Source organism: Emydura macquarii, unplaced genomic scaffold (genome assembly GCF_026122565.2).
Source record: "Emydura macquarii macquarii isolate MOO-44397 ecotype Brisbane River unplaced genomic scaffold, CSIRO-AGI_Emac_v2 contig_2975, whole genome shotgun sequence".
Lineage (NCBI taxonomy): Eukaryota > Metazoa > Chordata > Testudines > Chelidae > Emydura > Emydura macquarii.
In genome coordinates, this window is record NW_027133112.1 from 6,106,958 (window position 1) to 6,127,323 (window position 20,366).

The following is a 20,366-nucleotide window of genomic DNA, read 5'->3' on the forward strand; positions in this document are numbered from 1 at the left end:
GATGCCATAGAAGAGGAGCAAGGACAGAGGGTGCTCTCTGACGCTTAAATCCAAGCTGGCAGATGCTATCAGGGTGCAACCCATGCCAGCCCACTTGAGCCCCTAGGTCTTGACCTTGGTACTGTTGATTGGGTCAGAGAAGAGTCTCATTGAGTCCAGTACCAGTGGACTCCTCATGTGGGGAGAGGGAGGAGGAGGATATTCAGCTTCCCTCAACTCCAGAGACATTGGAGGCGGCCAGAGACCTTTTTGAAGACTCCTCCTCCACCGCCATCTAGTTGCTCTCGAGATCGTGATTCGGTACCGAGGAGACCTATGGTGCCATCCCAGGGTAAACTGGCTATGATGGCTAGGTCGAGGTCCTCCGGTGCTGCTGCCTGCCACACACACCCCCATGGTTGCTGAGGCATGAACAGCTTTCATCTGATTCCTACGTGGAGTCATACGCCTCATGGAGGAGCCGGTACCACGGCAGACGGGAGATGCAGCTGTTTGCAGTACCTTGGTCCCCACAGTGGCAGGTCCCTTCTCCGTGGCTGCTTTGGATACTGTGGGCATATCACCAGGCCCAAGAGTCCCTCTCAGCAAGATCTTACTCGATTGCTTCGGGAGCAAGAGACCAGCCCTCCCACTCAGCAGCAAGTGCTTCACACGGTGTTGTAGGAAGCTCAGACCCTGGCACCGGTCCCGATATCGTGCATGATCTCAGCACTGAGGATGAGGAGCTGGCACAGAGTGACCCATCAGGAGCACAAGATCCAGAGCGTCATCCTCCCCATCACTGGATGAGGCAGTGGTGGGGTGGCCTGCCTGCGCCAGTCCCGCATGACAGCAGAGCGCACCAGGAACTCCTCCACAGTCTTCCAGAGGTGGCAAATTCCCCAGGTAGACATGTTTGCCACAAGGTCCAACAGGAAATGCCTTCAGTGTTGCTCCTTTCAGAAACACAGCCCCGGATTGCTAGCGGCCGCTTTTCTCATCCCATGGACTGGTTAGCTGTTCTACACTTTTCCACCTACCCCGCTCATTCTCAGGGTTTTGCGAAAGATCAAGCAGGACAGGGCATCAGTGATCCTGATAGCCCTAGCGTGGCTTTGACAGCACTGTTATACCATGCTGCTTAACCGCTCGGTAGACACTCCAGTCACCCCTCCACTGCTACCAGACCTCATTACGCAGGATCATGGGACACTTCTCCACCCCAACCTCATATCCCTTCACCACACGGCCTGGTTGAATCCCCTGGAACTCGCATGCTCAGAGCCACTGAGGGAGGTGCCCTCAGGTAGGTAACCCTTGTGGAGGGCTTCCTACTATCTGGCTGAGTGAAAAAGGTTTTTGGTCTGCGTCGTATAAGGGAACATCCGGGCTCAGTTGGCTTCAATTCCTGCAATTCTTGATTACTTGTTGCACCTAAAACAGCAGGGCCTGGTGCAGCCATTAATTAAGGCACATCTGGTGGCGATCTCAGCCTTCCATCCAGGGGAGGCAGGTGGCTTGGTTTTTACTAATGCACTGGTGTCACGGTTCCTGAAGGGCCTAGACAGACGGTATCCTCCTCATCAACCAGTCCCTCTGTGGGATCTCAATCTTGTTCTCCCACAGTTAACAAGATCTCTGTTCTAGCCTCTTGCATATTGTTATATTTATCCTAGAAAGTGGCATTTCTAGTAGCCATCACTTCAGCCAGGAGTGCCTCCAACCTCAGGGCACTCATGTTGAACCTTATCCTTAAGGTTGGGGGTCCAACTCCATTGCCACCCAGTGTTTCTACCGAAGGTGGTGTCCCAGTTTCATGTAAACGAAGATATCTTCCTTCCAGTCTTCTACCCGAAGCTGCATGCTAACAGTCAGGGATGAAGACTGCATTCCCTGAATGTCAGAAGGGCATTGGCCTTCTATATAGAGAGAACCAAACGGTTCAGAAAGACCACTCAGCTCTTCGTGGCGCTGGCAGAGAGGATGAAGGGTCTTCTGGTTTCTTCCCAGAGAATTTCTTCATGGATTACCTTGTGCATCAGGACCTGCTATGACTTAGCAAAAGTGCTGGGTCCTAAGCTTACGGCCTGTTCGACTAGAGTTCATGCCTTTTTGGCAGCCTGTTTGGCCGAACTTCTGATTCAGGACACCTGCAGAGCAGCCACGTGGTCCACCTTCCAAACTTTCGCTGCTCATTATGTGATCACCCGATAGGCCAGTGACGACACTGCATTCGGCAGAGCAACGCTGTAGTCTGTAGTTCACTGAGCTCCAACCCCATCTCCTTGGTCTAGCTGGGGAATCACCTACTTAGAATTGACAACATGAGCAAGCACTCAAAGAAAAAGCAGTTAGCTACCTGTAACTGGTGTTCTTCGAGAGGTGTTGCTCATGTCCATTCCAAGACCCACTGGCCTATCCTTCTGTCGGAGCCAATCAGCAAGAAGGAACTGAGGAGGTGGAAGGTCGGCGTGCCGCTATAGAGAGCGCCATGGAGGCACAACTCCAGGGTGGTGCTAGAGTCGACCCTACGGGTACTTCTGAGGGAAAACTTTCCGGCGAACTGTGCACACAATGTGCACACACCTACTTGGAATGGACATGAGCAATATATCTCGAACACCAGTTACAGGTAGGTAACTGCTTTTTTTTTTTTTTTTTTTTTTTTTTTTTTAAACCAAACTGTGTGACTCTAACCCTTTGCTTGGAGAGGACCAGACCTTGGTACAAATGATCTGGTGCTGAGCTCTTTCTTGCCTAGATACTGATGATATCTTACTTTAATAAAATATTGGGGGTTTTTTGCTTTCCGTTTCAGCCTTCTTTCTTGGGATTAACATAACGTAAAGGATATGGTAACACTGTTTTGGCTTTATGTATAGTTCAGACCAAAATGTAAATTCGTAAAATTGCCAGACTTTAGAAGGAAAAGACAAATAGAAAACAGAAAGCAGTTTCAGAGTTTTAGTACTTTACATATTGCACATTAAACAATGACATGAGACTCTGAGGGCTGTCTGTAGCCCTTGATGTTGGCACCAATTTTTTTTTTTTTGACATAATTTTGGCAAGTAGGAGGAATCAGGCAATCCTTCATGCTTGAAGCCCCTGCTCTAATAAAGTGCTTTAGTTATTAGCACAAGTAAATAGTTGTCCATTTATGCTTCATTAATGCATATTAGTCATACAGTAAATACTGTCTTTTTGGCAAGTCCCCCAGAACACTAAACACTTCTGCATAGTTTGGGGGGTGGGATTGAGACACACAGTGGTGTTGGCACCCTTTTTTAAAAAAAAGTACTTGAACCTATTAATATATTAAGTAGACAGACTCCAGTGGATTTTCCTAAAACCGATACTTAAGGCAAGGAGGTGGAGGGAAAGGAGAAATTATGATGAATGCCCCAGTATCGGTGCCTAACCTTTTCATGCTAGGCTTCCAGTCAGTTTCTTTTTAAACTTGAAAATAGAGCTTGGCTAGCCTGAATTAATCAACTTCAGATTTAGACAGTGCAAACAAGGAAGCTGCTTTTAAAATAAAAATAAACTAATGCTCTAAACTAGTACCTTTGTGGTAGTCTAATATGATAGCCTTAAAATTCAGCTACTTGTAGAAAGGAATGTAGTTTAGAGGAATATATTTTAACCCAAAGTAAGTCTGGATCCAAAGTCCATTGAAGTCAATGGAAAGACTCTTTCTTTTTTTACTTCAGTAGACTTCAAATCAGGCCCATAATGAACAACTGGAATACAATGGCAAACTTCATGTTTTGGAAATGCTGAGAGCTGATGATCGAGTGTTTTAGTATTTAACAAACAGGACTGTGGATTTGACTCATCATGACTAAGCCTGAAGGAAATCGTATAAAACAAACAATGGAATGGACAGAAATTAAAAAAACATGTTTAGTAAGTGAATCTTGTCAAGATCTTGTAAATCTTGTCAAGAATTGTAAAGTAGCTAGATTGTAAATCAGTTTTTTGGATTTTTGACTCAAGGTCCTATGTGCTGCTCAGTGCAAATTTCCTTTTAAAATGAAAGACTAGAACATTGTTGATTTATTCCTGCATGTAAGAGATTTCAGATGCCATTGTCCTCTGAACATGACGATAATGTTCCAGGTCTCTTGGTAGCGCTTCAACATTAGCTTGATTCCAGAGCAGTTTGTTTTTGATACTCAAAATCTGATAAAGATCAGTTGGTAATCATGCCATGAAAACTAAAAGGCAGAGCTAACACCATGTAATCAACTTTCTTTTTATACTACCTTGTTCACTGTCAGTTTTGCACAAAATGAGCAATTTTAAAGAAATAAGTTTTTACCTTTGGGGTACTCCTCCTCCCAATTTGTCTAGCCCCGCAAGTCCACTAATAAGTGCTGCCGTTGAAGAAACAGAGGGAAAACTCAAGGAAGAACTAAAAGAATCAGTATTGACATCTGATACCAAAGATAGTGTAAACAAATTCCCTGTTGGCTAATATTAGAACTTGACAGTGTAAAACATTGCACACTAACTGGGTTCCTACTACATGAATTGGATGAGCCACATGCTGTTTCAAATTCATTTAGTGAGTTAAGTTGGATGAAAACAATTCTTAGAACTCTGACCTCATAAGATTTTTATAGTCTGGATTTGATACTGAAACTTTTCTTGGAGAAGAGTGTATTAGTTCTGTATTTTAAACAGAATTTGATAACTTCATATTGCTAAATGTTCTCAAAGCAAAATGTTAAATCTATTTAACTATGTATTTTATCGCTTTATTTCTTCAGCTAACATCAGGAATTGTTGAATCAGTTATGAAGACAGACATTGAATGACTCGTACAATATGGTGTCTAGTGTTTGTTTTTAGTGACTCATCTTCAACTTAACAATGCTGGCAGAGTCCTTGGGCCCAAGTCATCAAAGGTATATAGGCACCTAACTCCTATTGAAATCAATGGGAGTTAGGTGCCTAAATACCCTTGCAGATTTGGGCATCGGTTTGCAGTCTTAAATTGAACTAGAGTAGTTATGGGTAGCATGATGGCTGCTTGCATCAGGTAGCCTTGTGTGTGTGCAAATATCATGTGCAGACTTTAATGTACACAGGAGAGAAGTGGCTGGGGAGAAAGTATATTTTCTTTTATAAGACTGCTATACATTGCAGCATGACTAAGTTTTGCATCACACACTTTCCCCCAGCATTATCCAACAAGCAAATACTGGCAATCTATATTAATCTGTCTCAAACATTGTGGTTCCTTCTTTTTGTGTGCTCGGTCAATATGTACTTACCATAGGAATTGTATTACTTGTAAGATCTTTAAAAATTTACATGACAGATAGTTACAAACTGAGTACAATTGAAATAACCTGGTCTGACTTTGTGTCAAAAATAGTAACCAACAGTATTTACACTTTGTTTTTGGTCCATAGCCAAAAGTAGTACGTGCCTAAAAGGGCATCTCCTGCCATCTGTTTTTTCTTAGGTTTTTGTATATCCCCATATAAAATGATTACCTGCTGGCAGTAGGTTGTGTATCTATGGGAGGATTTACTAGCAGCTCAGGAACTCAATAACCACTGTTGTCTTGGGCCACATCGTAGTGTTTCCTTGTTGGAGAGGAATGAGTCAAAAGTGTGGAATCTAAATATCTATTTTGCATATGAACTCCCAGAAAAATAGCCACACTTAATTTCAGCAAAAATAAAATAAGAACATAGGTCTTTGGTACAGTAACATCCAGTGGATAGGTTGCCCCTTTCCTTTTCTCTGTTTTGTCCACCCTTCAGCTAATCTTTGACCTCTGTGCTTTATGATTGTAATCTCAACAGGAGCTGTTTTCAGTAGTCTTACTCCACAAATCTATATCTTTATCAGAAAGCTTAAGTCAAAGTCTAGAAAAGGAAGTATAATAAACACTGACTTCCCTACAAGCAGGCATGGTGCAAATTCATTAGACAAAAGTGTGTTTGTGGTCTACTGACAGCAAAAACTTTCCTGCACTATGAAATAACAAATTAAATGTGCTCTACAAGAAATAGAAGTTTCTTACTGTATGTTACTGGTATTTCTTGAAGTGCTTGGCAGCCTTTTGATGGGGCTTTGCACGCCAGTTGAAGTCTCAGTCATCAGTTGAAGACCCCCCTTTAAAAAAAAAAAAAAAAAAAAAAAAAAAAGCAGTACATTTGTAATCTTTGGCATACAAGACTCTCTGCCCGAATGTCCTCTCCAAAAACATACTAGTAATTATGGTAGTCCTTTGATCTGTTGAAATCTTAACTTAGCCTAGTGTTGGGAAGGTTTATACAATCTTAAAAGAGTTATTGTAGTTTCCTCTGTGCAAATGTTGGAATGTACTTTCTGAAGTATTGCAGTAATTTCTCTCATTTCAAAGGTATCCAATAGGCCTTGGCTTTTCACAGCACAATACTGTTCTAGAAAATACTTCAGTGAATTTGAGAGATGACAGCCAATTGAAAAATGTACTTGCTAAAGTGCAAAGATGTGAGTTTGTGAAAAAACTAGATGCTTTTCAAGGTTTTTCTGAAACAAATTGTAATTTATGTGTAATCTGTTACTATTTAAATGCAAATTGCTGAGCTTCTGAGAACTTTTGGCTTCAGAGAATAGTAACCAAATAATGATTATGATCTGTGAAAGTAATTTTCCCTGCTGCAGAATCTTTGGTAGAACTGCCCGCAATCCTATTTCTCCTCCTTACAAGAGAACTTGTTTGTAGGTAACAAGACAGCAACATAAGCATGTAATAATCTATGCTTTGCAGTTCCTGTTCTGGTTTCTGGTTTCTTCCAAGACCAGAAGCAAACAGTTAAAATATGCAGAGTGTTATGCTCAAATTCATTCTATCTGGGATTTTTTTTTTTTTTTTTTTTTATAAAAGCACATTTGCTGAGGTGGATGCCTGACGTTACTGTAGTAAAAACTAGTTATAATCTCTCTTCCTATTCCATTAAAGGAAATGAAGACAGTACAGTACATGTGGTTTTCATTCACCTTGAAAAATGTTTATATTGTTTGGATGATCTGAAATCCCCAGTAAAAATTGTAGGATTCCGCGAAGGCTGTTTTTCCTTTACAAGATAAACACTTGTTTTGCTGGAGACCACAGTAAAAATCTTGAATTTTTATCTAATGCCAATGTGATACAGCATGCTCTAGAATTGTCCTATTTTCAGATAGAACTGGGTGCACCAGTAACTTCAGTTTAACTTACTGAGTCTATACAGAATGGATCTAATTTGAAATGAAAAATGAGGTAGATGAGATACCATACCCAGCTTTAAGCCCTCAAAGGCCAGATGGGATTGAAAACCAAAATAAGATAGAGAAAAGCCTGATGAAAATTTTAAAAAAACCTTGTACTTCTAAATTTTTAGCAAATATAAAACAGTGTTGCATCTTTATTTATAATAACTTAGGTTTTTATGTAGGTTCATGTAATAACTCAACCCTTCAATGCAGTTTGTTTTACAGGGGGGGTAATTAAAAAATATACCTGTATATGTACATTGCTTTCTTTGCTCATAGCTTCCACCTTTTTCTTCGGATAATTTGCCTCATTGATTCAGTTTAGAAGCTTGGAATCAAGCCATTTGTCAAGTGCTTGAGTACAATGCTCTGTTTGAGAGATGGTACAATAGTTTGTATCCAACTGCTATTTATAGGAAGGATTAACTGCATAGTTTCGTGTAGATAAGTGTTGGTGTGTTTTTTTAATGAGTTATGCAATTACTTTTTCTGGAGTTTGGGGTAAGCAAATCTTTGCCTAATTTATGAGATCTTAAACTTCTTACTGTCCCCTTTTCCCACAAAGATTTCTTTATCAGAAGATACAAAAGGTTCATGTGCATTAGGCGCTTTCACTGCCTATATAAGCCATTCCATATCTAACTGCAAACAAGGTGCCTGAATTATAAGCAGTCCTGAGGTAAAGAATTGGCCTTGGGACAGATTGTTCAGCTTGGCAGTTAACAGGCTCCTTATCACCACAGAAAGATGAGTTGCCAAGATAACTAGAAACAAATGTTCGGTCAAGTGAGCAACCATTCCTGGGCCAAATTAATCACTTATTTAACTCCCAGGAACTGGAAAAAAAAAGTCAGGCAGGCACAAGGATGTGATGCTTATTCTGAATTGCTGCAATTGAGTAAATCAGTCTGTAGTCCACTTCCTGGGTAGGAGATATCCAGGCTTATGTCTTGCCTGTCATCTAAAAGTTAAAGTGGGCAGGGGCAAAAGAGCAGCCTTGGATGTGAAGTTCCTCAACAGGCTTCTGAGATTCATAAGTCACGATGAAGACTATTGGGCCATCTGCAGTGGGGATATGGAATTCTTTTAGTGTCAACTGGCCTGAAATAATTCTAGTTGTATCTCTATGAATTCAGTGGCCTTCACCAAACATCAGGTGGCTGTTTTACCAATGTTTAAAGGGCATCCTTATTTATCAACCCTTTGGACTCTTGATTTCAAGCACATTCCCAGGCAGGAAGAGAAAAGAAGACTGTTCTGATCATTTAAGAGAAATGTGGCGGTAAAGTCTAGAAACCAGAAAACCTATTCCCAACCAGAATAATGTTCATATGGGAATTGATAGTTCCCACATTAAATACAGAATCTTTTCCCCAGGACAGTCTTAAGTTCAAGCCAGCAATATGAGGAGCCCTAGTCCCCAATTATCTTGTCAAGTGCTGAGCCTGCCAAGAACACTAATCTTGTATATCATTAGTCTGAACTGGGATAGATTCAGTACAGGAAAGTTGTAGAGCTTCTCCTTTATGCCTTCTGCAAGAACATTTTCAAAATCTATACACCAAAGCCAGGATTCTTAGTACCTGCCCTCTGCTGTCGTACTACAGAACAGCAGTAGCAGTGATCCCGGGAGAGAAGGATGCATCACAACAGCTCCAAGGTGCCTGACCCAACCAGTTTATGGAACAGGCTCAGTATCTTAAATATGCTCTCAGTTTATTGCTCCAGCTTTTTTTAAAAACACAAGTTAAAACTTTTGAGGAAACTTCCCCAGTGTACATAGGTCTCTGAGTGTTGGCAGGCTGATCTGTTGCTGATCTGCATCACATATGCTATGATTGAATCCTTAATGTCTGACACTACCTAACAAGTCAGGACTGTTTGAAAAAAAACTTGCTGTCTGGTGTATCAGAGCTTTCCAATCAAAGGAGCAGCACTTCCCTATACTACATTTAATGAGAAATTTGAAAAAACAGCAATGTAATAAAACTGATACATGTTCTGGTATTACACCGGCATCATCCAATGCAATACTTGACATGGGGATGGGAACTGCTTTTGGTAATACTTTAGTGATTCTACACTAGCATTTTTAGCTAACGTGCAAATAATTCTATGCCATTAAACCTGAAATTTGGCTCCGTGCATGTTAATGGGGCACTGCTAATATCCCATGGTTTGATGGATCTCTTTAACAGAATACTATGGAAACCTACCTTAGCTTACCTGATATCTAATTTTCTTGTAGTAACAAAGCTCAGACTTTCCCCATTCTGTTGAACTGTTGCTGTTAAGCTTTTCTGTCTGGGAGAAATGGTTCTCTTCAGTAATCTTTTTCCAGAGCCAATCTTAATAGCTTCGAATTGGCAATAGTTTATAGCTTTGGAAGTTACCTCACTGACCAGCTGCATCTCCAAAGTGTATCCCTGTGTCTGACTTGCAACTAAGTGGAGTCTGAAGAAGCATTCCTAATATCTATTGGTCCTCATACAAGAAACAAAACTTCAATTTAAGCACATCCTTTCCTGCTGACTGAAAAACACGTACCCAGACCCATGCAGTTTCATAATGGAACTTTCATCCAGTCAACTGCCTTTTTGTGAGAAATGGAATAGATCCTAGCTTATACTATTAAAGCTGGTACACCAGAAAATAAATAACATTTCCTTTTTGTAAATGCCTCCTACATGGAGTCAGTTCTAGCAAACACTGATCTTCACTGAGCATCTGCATACTCAGTTTTTTTAAAAAGCAAAATAATATTTTGCAACATAAACTCTCTCAAATCCAGGCAGCCACTGTGGTTTTTAAGGCTCATTAAATTTAGAACAAGGCATTTAAAATGCCAGTTCTTTTCTGCTCATTTTGAATTTTTCAAAGATGGTAGCCATGCTGTGTTGAATCTCTTTTACCATAGCACCCTGTAGTCTCAGCCAACAAGCAAAAATAGTAGAATACCATTATGATTTTACTTGTTAGTGTGTTGTTTTGTTTGTGTTTTTGTAGACTTTTGTAAGGTATCTTGATTCTTTGAAAGATGTTTTTTGTGTATCAGATTTGTTGACAGGAATTTGATTTGGAATAATCATGCTCAATTTTACAGATGTTGCAATGTTGGATACCCATATTGTGTTTTAAAAAAAAAAAAAAAAAAAAAAAAAACCAGCAACACTGAAACTATAATGGTAATGTATGTGTGTTTTCAAAGCACAAGGGTAAAATTTTCAGCTGGTGCAGTATATTGGCTTCTGACTTACCGGGAGGGGAACTGTATTTCCACTTGTAGCACGTTCTTACTGAATTCTAGATTATTTAAGGGTGTGCATATTTGAGAAACTTCGTAGTCCACTTGTAACTAGAACAGTTGTTTTGGAAACTAATTTGAAAGACCACCTTTTCTAAATGAAAGAAATTTACTGTTCCTTGTGGTAATTTATGGTGTGAAAGAGTCTCTCATTGCAGCAGCTAAAGTTCAGCATAGTACTAGAATGAGAACAGAAAATAGCAAATCACTTAACTTTCTTGGTGTTCTGTAAAGCAAATCTGATTATTCCTCTTGCTATCGGTGTAAATCTATTTCAGTTCAACTATATCCGTATATAGTATAAATCTGATACTATATTGTCACTTTCAGTTTCTATAAGATGCTCTACCAAGAAACGCTTCATTAGCGAAGGCATAGGAGTGGTAACACCATTTGGGGAATTTTGGATATGTAGTATCCAGGTGCTAGCATTGCAGATGAGGGTTTAGGATTAGAGCTGGTCATGTGTCTTCTCTTCTCCCCCCCCCCCCCCCAAAAAAAAAAAAAAAAAAAAAAAAAGCTTTTATTGCACTGAATTTTTCTGGCAAGGGGTTTCCATCCTTTGAGCTTCATTCAGATGTTACCTTAACTAAACAATCCCATGTTTGGTTTATTTGGTCCAAGCCTCTAGGGTTCTGACCAGCAGTTATTATAGTACATATTGTAAAGGCAGACCACTTTGGTCTCCTGTGATTTGATGTGATTTTTTTGTTTTTTGTTTTTGTTTTGTTTTTTTTTTACTACTCTAGTACAGTGTGTGTCTTTGGCAGGTTTAAAAAGGAATTTTAAAGTTCTTGGTTGTCACAACTCTATTTGTGAACAAGAATGTGAAAATTCTACATTAAGATTTGTGGCTGGGTTCTCAGATAGTCAGATGACAAAACAGTTTAGAGGCAGGAAAACTACTTCCAGGCTCTTGAATTGCAATGCCTTTTAAAGCTAGTGGGGAAGTTCCTTACAATTAAGCTAAAATCCATCTTGGAATCATCTGCTGGGTATGCAAACCTTTCTGTTTTCTTGGCATTCCAACTTCCATAAAATGTGAAGCGCTGGGTCATCAAAAGCGAGGCTGATGGATGCAAGGAATGGAACCGAGGCAAGAATAGTGAAGTAATTTGAATTGTGAACATATGAACTTGCAACTTCTATATGAGAATCTATATATTTGCATGCTTTCATGAACCTGAGCTTTGGCAGACTCCTCCCTTGCCTTCAGACCTGTCTGTGAATAGCAGTGGTATCTTCTCTTGGGAGTCCCTGTTGCCTGTGAACTCAAATTGAGGCATCTTCTATTGGGAAAGCCCCAGAGTATGTTGTAGTGAGTGGGTGTGGCCTCCCTCCGAAACTGACAGAGAGAAACAGGCCGGGCCTGTGGGGGCGGAGCCAGAGACTGCCTGTCTGCCCACCCAGAAGCGAGGGGGCGGGACAGGCAGTATAAAAGAGAGGCCCAGGAGCTCTCCACCCTCTAGAGCTGCCTGCAGCCTGGTACCTGGGCGAGCAGACAGGGGTCTGGGTCCGGGTACCGGCGAGTGAGCAGCGCATGGCCTGGGGCCAAGAGGTTACCCCCAGATCCAACCACTCCTCTGGATTACAGGTCCAGTGAGGCCAGGACCTGAAGGAGCTGCTGGACGCAGACGAGGAGGAGTTGCCCTTGGATTTGCCAGAGGATGACGACGGGGCATGGGTCCTGACAGGGCCAGACCTGAAGGAACGGCCCCCCCCCCCGGCAACCTCACCAACGAGCTGCCCAACCTACCGTCCCCCTGACGATATCGAGGGGTTCTGCAACCTGCCCAGGTGCCTACCCTGACAAGGTTGACTGGATGGTGGCACACTAGGTACCCAAAGGAAAGGGTACCCCAGGGGAGGGGCCACCTGGTCCGGGGACTGGGGAACCGGACCGTGAGTCAGCGTGTTGCAGTTGGAACCCCGTTGACTCTGTGGCATACCCTTCTGCCAAGGCTAGGGACCTGGGCTGGGACGCAGTGGAGTCAGGTGGGCCTGCATCCCCCTCCCCCTTCCCTGACCACCCCGCCTGGGGTCTCTGAACTGTGTGCTGCCCGTTGGAACTTGAGTTAGTGTTTTTGGGCTGCCCGGTCCGAGCCCGGAGACTGTTCCCCTGCCCTGGGCTGGGCCAACCCCTGCCGGAGCAGAGTAGGGAGTAGGTGTGGCCTCCCTCCAAAACTAACAGGGAGGGACGGCCACCCATCCTACAGTTATGCTAAACATATTGCCTGTTGGTGCTTAGTGAGGGGCCCTGGACTCCTCAACTGCTATGCATTTTCTCCAACAGCATTGAAGACGTTTCTAGGAAAGAGCATGTTAATCAAAAACTGACCAAATCTTGTGATTTTGATTAGAGACTGGGTTTAGGTTTGGGCTTGCTTTATGATTGCTCTCTTTCTGGGGAAACTAGCTTCATCTCCCCAAATAGGAATACAGTGATAAATCTCAGGTAGATTCAATAGCTTTTTGTATTGTTCAGTATCTGAGCAGCAATCAACAGGGAAATCTGCTTTCACTTGGTTAACCACAAGTCTCTATGACAGTGAACCTCTTTGATAGCAGTGAAGGCCAAAAGCCTACAGATGAACAGATAGGAGCTAGTTAATATAGAATGTGAAACTTTAGTTGGACCCACCTTAAATCTGACATTTAACATAGAAATCTAGCTGTAAAACAGATTTGGTGGGGATGGGTTAGAGGAAGGTTTTTATTGGTTTTGTTTTTATCTGCCTGTTTAGCTACTTCACGCAGCAGAAATGAACTGTTCTTGTTAGAGAGTTAATATTGCGCACGGTTCTCTGTTGATCAACTTGCATGCAGAAGCTCTTTGATTTGGAAAGTAAAGAATGGTACAAAGTGGTCTTCAGAAGACCCTGTTTTTGTTTGGCTATACGCTTATTACCTAATTGACACACAGGAGTAGTGTAATAGAACTACATCAAATGGGACCCAAATGTCTCTTCTTGAGTAATAGAACTTGACCAAAACGTTTGTCCAGACATCTCCCTCTGGAGCTCAGTAAAGCAGCAAAGCTGGGCCAACACCTGAGCAAGTGAGCTGTGTTCAGTGTGGGAGTGCTCCATCACAGAGGCGCACCTATATGCTCATCTCAGGTTCTACTGAGGTACAGTGCCTCGGTCAAGATTTGGTTTCTCTTGTTTTGGGTGGTGCACAAACATGAGATATACCCTAATGATGTTAATTTGTCACTTGGGATTGCTGCAGTTGGCGTGTAACGTTTACACAATTGAACCTTTCGTTTGGGGCATAGCTGCTTTTGGTTTGCAAACTATTGCATCAGAGTAGGTGAATTTAAAAATGAGCCTCTTCTGGTGGTCTTGGCATGTGAAGCTTTTACATGCTCCCAGGAAGTTTCAAGAGGCCCTGATACCTGCACTGATCACTTACCCCTCTAGAGACTGCAGACGTTCAGTGTAGTGGGGTTTTTATCTGAGGTCTGGAAATCACCTATTAACTAAGATTTAAATATGTTCAGGCTTAATTCATTTTCGGACTGCTTTCTTTGTAAATAACAAAAGGTGAGTATGGGAGCAGAGATGGTGGTTTCAAAGTTATTTGGATTGGAGAGTGGCTATTTCTCCTTTCTGTCAAACCCATCTGATCATAGGATTAGTCCAAGGAGTAGTAATGCTCTATGAAAGGAGCATAGAGGGACAGATAATCTATTCTACCATGCAACAGGATAGTTATCCCATGGAAATTACTAGTATGTGAAAATATAATCAATGGATTAAAACTGGAGGGAAGTGTAATTTTGTTTTCTTTTAGTTTAGTAAACTTTTTGCCTCTTAATGTGAGATGCTATTTGCACTTTGTCATTATGGAATAGGATTTGTAACACTTGGAACCACAGAAAGCAACTTAAAGACGTAAGTTATGCAGACAGCGTAAGTTATGCAGACAGTGTAGCCAGTAAGCAATGTGGTTGACTGATCCTCCTGTCTGATAATGCAAATTGTTGCCATGCTAAACGAATTAAATTGCTAGCTATTTGACCTAAAGTTGGATAACTGGTATAATACCATGAAGTACCTGATCATTTTAGATTGTAGGATAATCCTAGATTTTGGCTATTAATGTATAGAGAATACTGTCTGTGCCTCTAACTATGCCTGTTAAAGTATGATAGAGCCACTGTATTATGTCATGCAGTATTTAAGTTTGCAAAATGGAACTGAAATCTAACCCGTTACAACTTTTGTCAAGACAAACAAAAGAGATTTAAGTGCTGTAGGAGACACCTATTAAAAATAAACATTTCTTCATATGCTTCCAGTAGTCCCACTAGTCACTTGATTAATCAACCTTAGAGTCACAGATGCATATACTATTCTGCATGTCATGCAGCAAGTAAGTTGTAGAGACTAACTACCTTCTAAAAATACTGTTGTGGCTTGATATCGTAATCAGTCAAGTCAGACAGCATATTTTAATTTCAGACTGAAAGCACTTACTGGTAGAGGGGCGAGAGCAAAGGAATAAAAATAGGTAGAAAACATGTGATTTATTGGAAGTGTGGATTGAGCTGGGGGAAGGGAATGATGGAAGAAAACAGGTGTTTACCTTGCTGACAAATGTAGTGTGTAGGTTGCATGAAACAATAAGACTACAGTGACTTGGAAGAGTTATATAACCTTTAACCTTGTTCCAGTGTCCAATCTGATTTCTACTGCAGTTGGCAACATGCCTTTATTTGTCTTTGATCAACTTACATAAATAGATCCTGGAGGGTCATGTGCAATTATCATGAGTTTTTTTTAAAAACCACAGTTACCTTTTCTCTGCTGCCTGCATTGCTTTAACAGGTGGTGTGTTTTATGCAAGTCTGTCACTTTACTGTGTATTGTTCTGGCTTTAAATACCTTAAGGAAATCCTTGCCTGTGGCAAACTTTCATGAGAAAAATGTGAACAAATGTTTTTGTAGAAGATACAGGAAGGAGTGTCCCAATATTGAAGCAAACTAGTATTTGCAAAGACTGTCACTCTACACCTCCAATGATTGAAATCTCTATTTCTGATAAATTTTTCTATAACTTAGAGTTGGAGTCAATGAGGAAGGCTTGTGGTTTGAGCACCTTCCTGAAGAATTGAAAGGTTGCCTCAGAGAGGATGGCATTTGTTTCTGTAAGTCAGTGGAAATTATTTCAAAGGTTTTTTTTAAAGTGCTAACTTATCGGCTTTCAGCCAACTCCAGGCCACAACTTCTTGAAGTAAGATCTTCTCCAGTAAATCTTTTCCATCTAGTGCTGTAGGGGATTCAAAGATAAAAGACCATCTGTGTTCAGCTGTTGTATTCTGTAACCACATCTTATTGTATTTGTCTCCTCTGTAGCAGACTTGCACTTGGGTTTTGGTTTACTAAAGTCAATATTTGGAGGAAAATTAATAGATTCATACTTTGCCTGGGACAATGAAAAGGGCTTTAAGGGCTACTCGCAAATAAAATGACTTCTGGTGTAAATACCTTTCCTTGTTCAGTTTCTCTAATACTGTACTAGTTAGGCATGTTAGCCTCACAATAGGAAGACTATCTGTGGCTGCATGCAGGAATGACATGTCATCTAAACTTAAATTGTTGCATGGAAACTAGAATTAACACCCTTGTACTTGTTGAAACATGACCTCTGCTTTTTCAGAAGACTCTTAATCTGTCAGTAGTTTGTATTCCTGACATGCTGTGACAGTTTTTGGGTACCCAGAACTGAGAGTCACCTTTTTACTCCTTACCCCTAGCAAGAGGGAGTCTTGCAAGTGGTAGCTGGGTGTTACTTCCCTAATACCATCAGCCTGTCAGCCACTCATGCACTCTACCCTGGGCTGTGCCAGCCCTGTCTTTGCCTGGCAGGTTAACAAAAGGTGCATCCCAGTCCCTGAGTCCCCTTGAAGTGATCCCCTGTGATATCCGGCCCCTCGCACTGGCTACTCAGAAATCCTAGGTGTTCTGCCCCCAGTGGAGCAGTGGACCTCAGTTTTCCAGTTTGACCTTAAATCACTACTTCTGTGTAAGGCACTGCACTTATAACACAAAAGAAGGTTTATTTAAAGTAGACTAAACATGCCACTAGAAAGGAGAGTGGGAGGGGAAAACAAATGATTACAATACAAAACAAAATCATAAAACACAAATTAAGGCCTACGCTTAATAGTTACCTTTCCTAACCAATAAAAGAAGAAGGTCCCCCCCCCCCCCCCCCCAGTTCAGTCTGTTGCAGAGCTGGCAGCTTCCCAGGAAACTCCTGTTTTTCATGAAACACCCCTGCTCCATAAGGTGTGTCTCCTCAGTGAATGGATGCAGAGTCTCTCTCTCTCTCTCCACCTTGTGATATACTGAATGAGTCTTTTTCTTCATTCACAGGCAGGGCAATCCGCTGTCTTTTATTATGTTCCTTTTTACCTGCAAGTGAATTGATTGTTTGCAGCTGTCTTCAATAGTTTTCCATTGAATGTTCTGGGATGGGTCAATGGTAGACAATTGAGCTTTGCCTTACATCACCAGCTAGCATTTCCCTACCACTTGAATGGGCCTTCATCAAGACTTATGATTCCCTGGTGACTAACTTTTACTCCAAGACCATAAGCCAGCCATAGTTTTCAATGGAGCTACATTATTCCTTAAATATTAACTGTGCCCACACCTCACAATAATTGAGTATTGATCAGTAGCAACGAGCTTTCATTAGAGACCTGCTATCCTTCATGGATAAATACCATGAAAGTGATGTACTGATTGTAATGAGTTTGCCTGTTGGCAACTGTGCGCTTCAGTGTCTCACATGCAACCAGCTGAAAATTGAAGTCTGATATTCTGTGGGGTGGAGCACATGGACACTAGAGTTTTGCACGTTGTTACACTGCACAGTGTGGAAGTTCATTCTGAGATCTTTATTCTCTGTCTGAGATGTTTAGCTCTCAAGCCAGGTCCAATACTAGGTTTGGAATAGCTGAGTTGCAGTTAATTTCAGGTTTGAGTTTTTGGCTCAAACTCCTTTTAAGGATAGCTTCAGAGGTTTTTCACTAAGATTGTCTGCCTCATCCTGCCTTCAGAGCCCCTTCTCTTCCCTCCCGCCCTCCGTTTCCACCCCCAAGACACTTTCCCTTTCTACTTGTTTGAGCATAGCTATATGTATTGCAATGAAAGCACCACCATTCCAAAAGCAATATACATCAGTATTTAGTTAATTGGTAAAATTTAGTAATTGGTTAATTTAGTAATTAGTTCATTGGTAAAATAGAAAGATTAACTAACAAGCGCAGAAAAGAAAAGGATTAATAAGATTTCATGTCAGCAGGAAAGTTCTTGTGGTTTAGGATGAGACTGAGAGAACTAGTAGATTTGAATTAAGAATAAGGTGGCACAAGTGACAAGAAAAGTCACAGGAAGATTAGCAGAAAAGATAGAAGTGTGTATGTGTCCGTCCATGGACATCACGATCTTAATTTGAACTGTATCATATTATAGGGTTTGGAACATTATACAACTATATAGATTGTGGTATTTTAAAACTCCAGTTTTACATGTGAAACTGCAATCATTCTATGAAGCTGTTGGCAATTCTTCAGTTGTCAACACCTGTAAAATTGTGAATTAATAAATTTCATGCATATCGACTTTAAGTCTTTCAAGCAGCAAGTCTGAGACTTTTCTAATAGCACCTGGTATTAATTTTAGAGCTGAAGTAGCCTTCTGCTGTTAGAAAAAGCCTCTCGGGAGGCATGGTCTAAATTCTTGTCATGAGCTATAGACCATTCTTACCGCTGGAATACCAGAACGTAAATTAACTCTCAATCTAGAATATATCAACAAATAGAAATGTTAGGTAGCTGTTTACGCATTGATAAAACTGTTCAGGCAAAATATGAATCTACTAATTTTCCTCCAAATACTGATTTTAGTAAACCAAATAAAGTTAATCTTATTTTTTTGATCTTCTTGTTTTCCTGCTCCCTTCAAGGTCTTGGTTTTTAGGCAGAAGTACAGAAAGCTTACGAGAAACTGTTGTGGTATTTCTTGACCCACAAAAGCCTGGAAGTGTTAAATCTTTTCAAGCCTGGTCTTGTGAGGTTGCCAAAATTAAGAGGTCTGGATTAATATCCAGACATCTGGATGAATATCTAAACTAAACCTCTGATTTGCTAGACACTACTGAATCTGTTTGTCTGGACTGTTCTGGGTAATGAATTACAAAGCCTAAACCACAGTCCTTTGGAATTACAGATGACAAAGCTCTGAACTTCCTAAGAACTTTATAGCATAACATGTGAAGAAAACATTCTTCAGTTTATATCAAATTGCCTTGACTCCCAATATCTTAGATTATGGAGAATACAAAATGTGTATTTTGATCAGATTTTCTACTGTTTGTTTTTAGGATAATGTAGATCAGACTTCAGCTCACACTCGAAGAGATCTGGTGGAACCAGGATTCCAAGAACCATCTAATCGTATCTCTTTAAATCACCAAGGTAAGGAATGAGGTGGAATTAGGCCTGGTCAAGATACTGGGAAGAGAACCCTAGAAATGTATGTTCTGAAGTAACTTGATTTCTGCATCTCTGTTTCTGCATCTGGTAAAGTGAAAGTTGAAAACATTTAATTGTTTATATCCTCCTCTTTGCAAACTGCCTTGTGAGCTATGAATGAAGAGTAGGAGCTCCTTTAGTATTATAGTCTCTCCAGTTGGGCAGCTGCTCTAAGTTTTTAACCAAAACAGGTTTTTTAAGTACTAAAACTTTTGTAGTAATGTATTACAAATCTATTTAAAAGCTTTTACTTGCCAGGACCTGGCTTCAGAGTACTCTTTCTTCTGCAAGACTTGATACTTGATGGATGGAGAGGGAAGTGGCATTCTTATCTGCTTTTCATGGTTTTTAAATATCAACTACAGAAAAAAAGAGAACCCTGAATTCATGTCATAGTGTGTAAACAAAAGTGAAATTTTTCATACAGGTTGTGGAATTGTTCCCCTTATGAAAAGTCCTATAACCGCTTTATTTCTTGTCCCTGTGATTGAGATTAGTTGTGGCTTTTTTGAGTGCTCTGGATATATAACCAGGATTGGGGCCCAATTTTCTAGGACTAGACAAACACATAGTCTTGCTGCAGAGAGTTGGGTTCTATACATACGTATAAAATGCTATAGCACTTAGAATCACTCCATAGGAAATATGGTCTTTAATACGTAGAAAAAGGATAGTTTACATCCTGTAGGATTTTTTTCTATAACAGTATCCATATATTAATAATGGAAGGGCTTACATTAAGTGCCAACTACTTACTTCTTCTAACAGCCTCAATTGTAGTAGAGTGCTTAGTGCCATTAGTTTAATGCAACAGTTACCATTGTATTGACTGTGTCAAGGTTAATGATAACCATTAACAATGTGCAATTGGCTTACATTAACTTTTCTAAAAAATGCTGGAAATTAGTTTTCCATTTTTGTCAAGATGAGCAAGTTTTGAATTCCATTCCAGATTTGCAAACCTCCAAGAACACTTAAGTTTTCAAAAATAGTTTACCTTCTTGAACTCTTTTGTAATCTGAATCTGTCTTTTTCAGGTTTTTATTTCTTTTCCTAAAACTTGTGCTGTTAGGGGTTAGACATATTCAAGATAGATTGCCACAAATAGCACACACAGTATACTGTGTATCTATGTATTTTTGCATGCATGTGCAGGTACACACCATCTGTGGCTGATAAATTCCATTTTTTGTTCATTTCAGACCGCCTTCCCTGCACTCTAACTAGAGCTCCCTTGTCACATCCAAACTCCTTGGCAGACTGTTTAACTGGTGT

The 20,366-nt window shown here is 40.7% G+C and overlaps 1 protein-coding gene across 3 annotated transcripts in view; it reads left to right on the forward strand.

The window, feature by feature from the left end:
- GRB10 (growth factor receptor bound protein 10) overlaps positions 1–20,366 on the forward strand; it is a 205,171-nt gene that overhangs the window by 69,374 nt on the left and 115,431 nt on the right. For all 3 annotated transcript variants that reach the window (XM_067569995.1, XM_067569994.1, XM_067569996.1), the window contains one exon: positions 18,941–19,034. In XM_067569995.1, the coding sequence (XP_067426096.1) occupies positions 18,941–19,034 (94 nt within the window). The remainder of the gene's footprint in view (positions 1–18,940; positions 19,035–20,366) is intronic.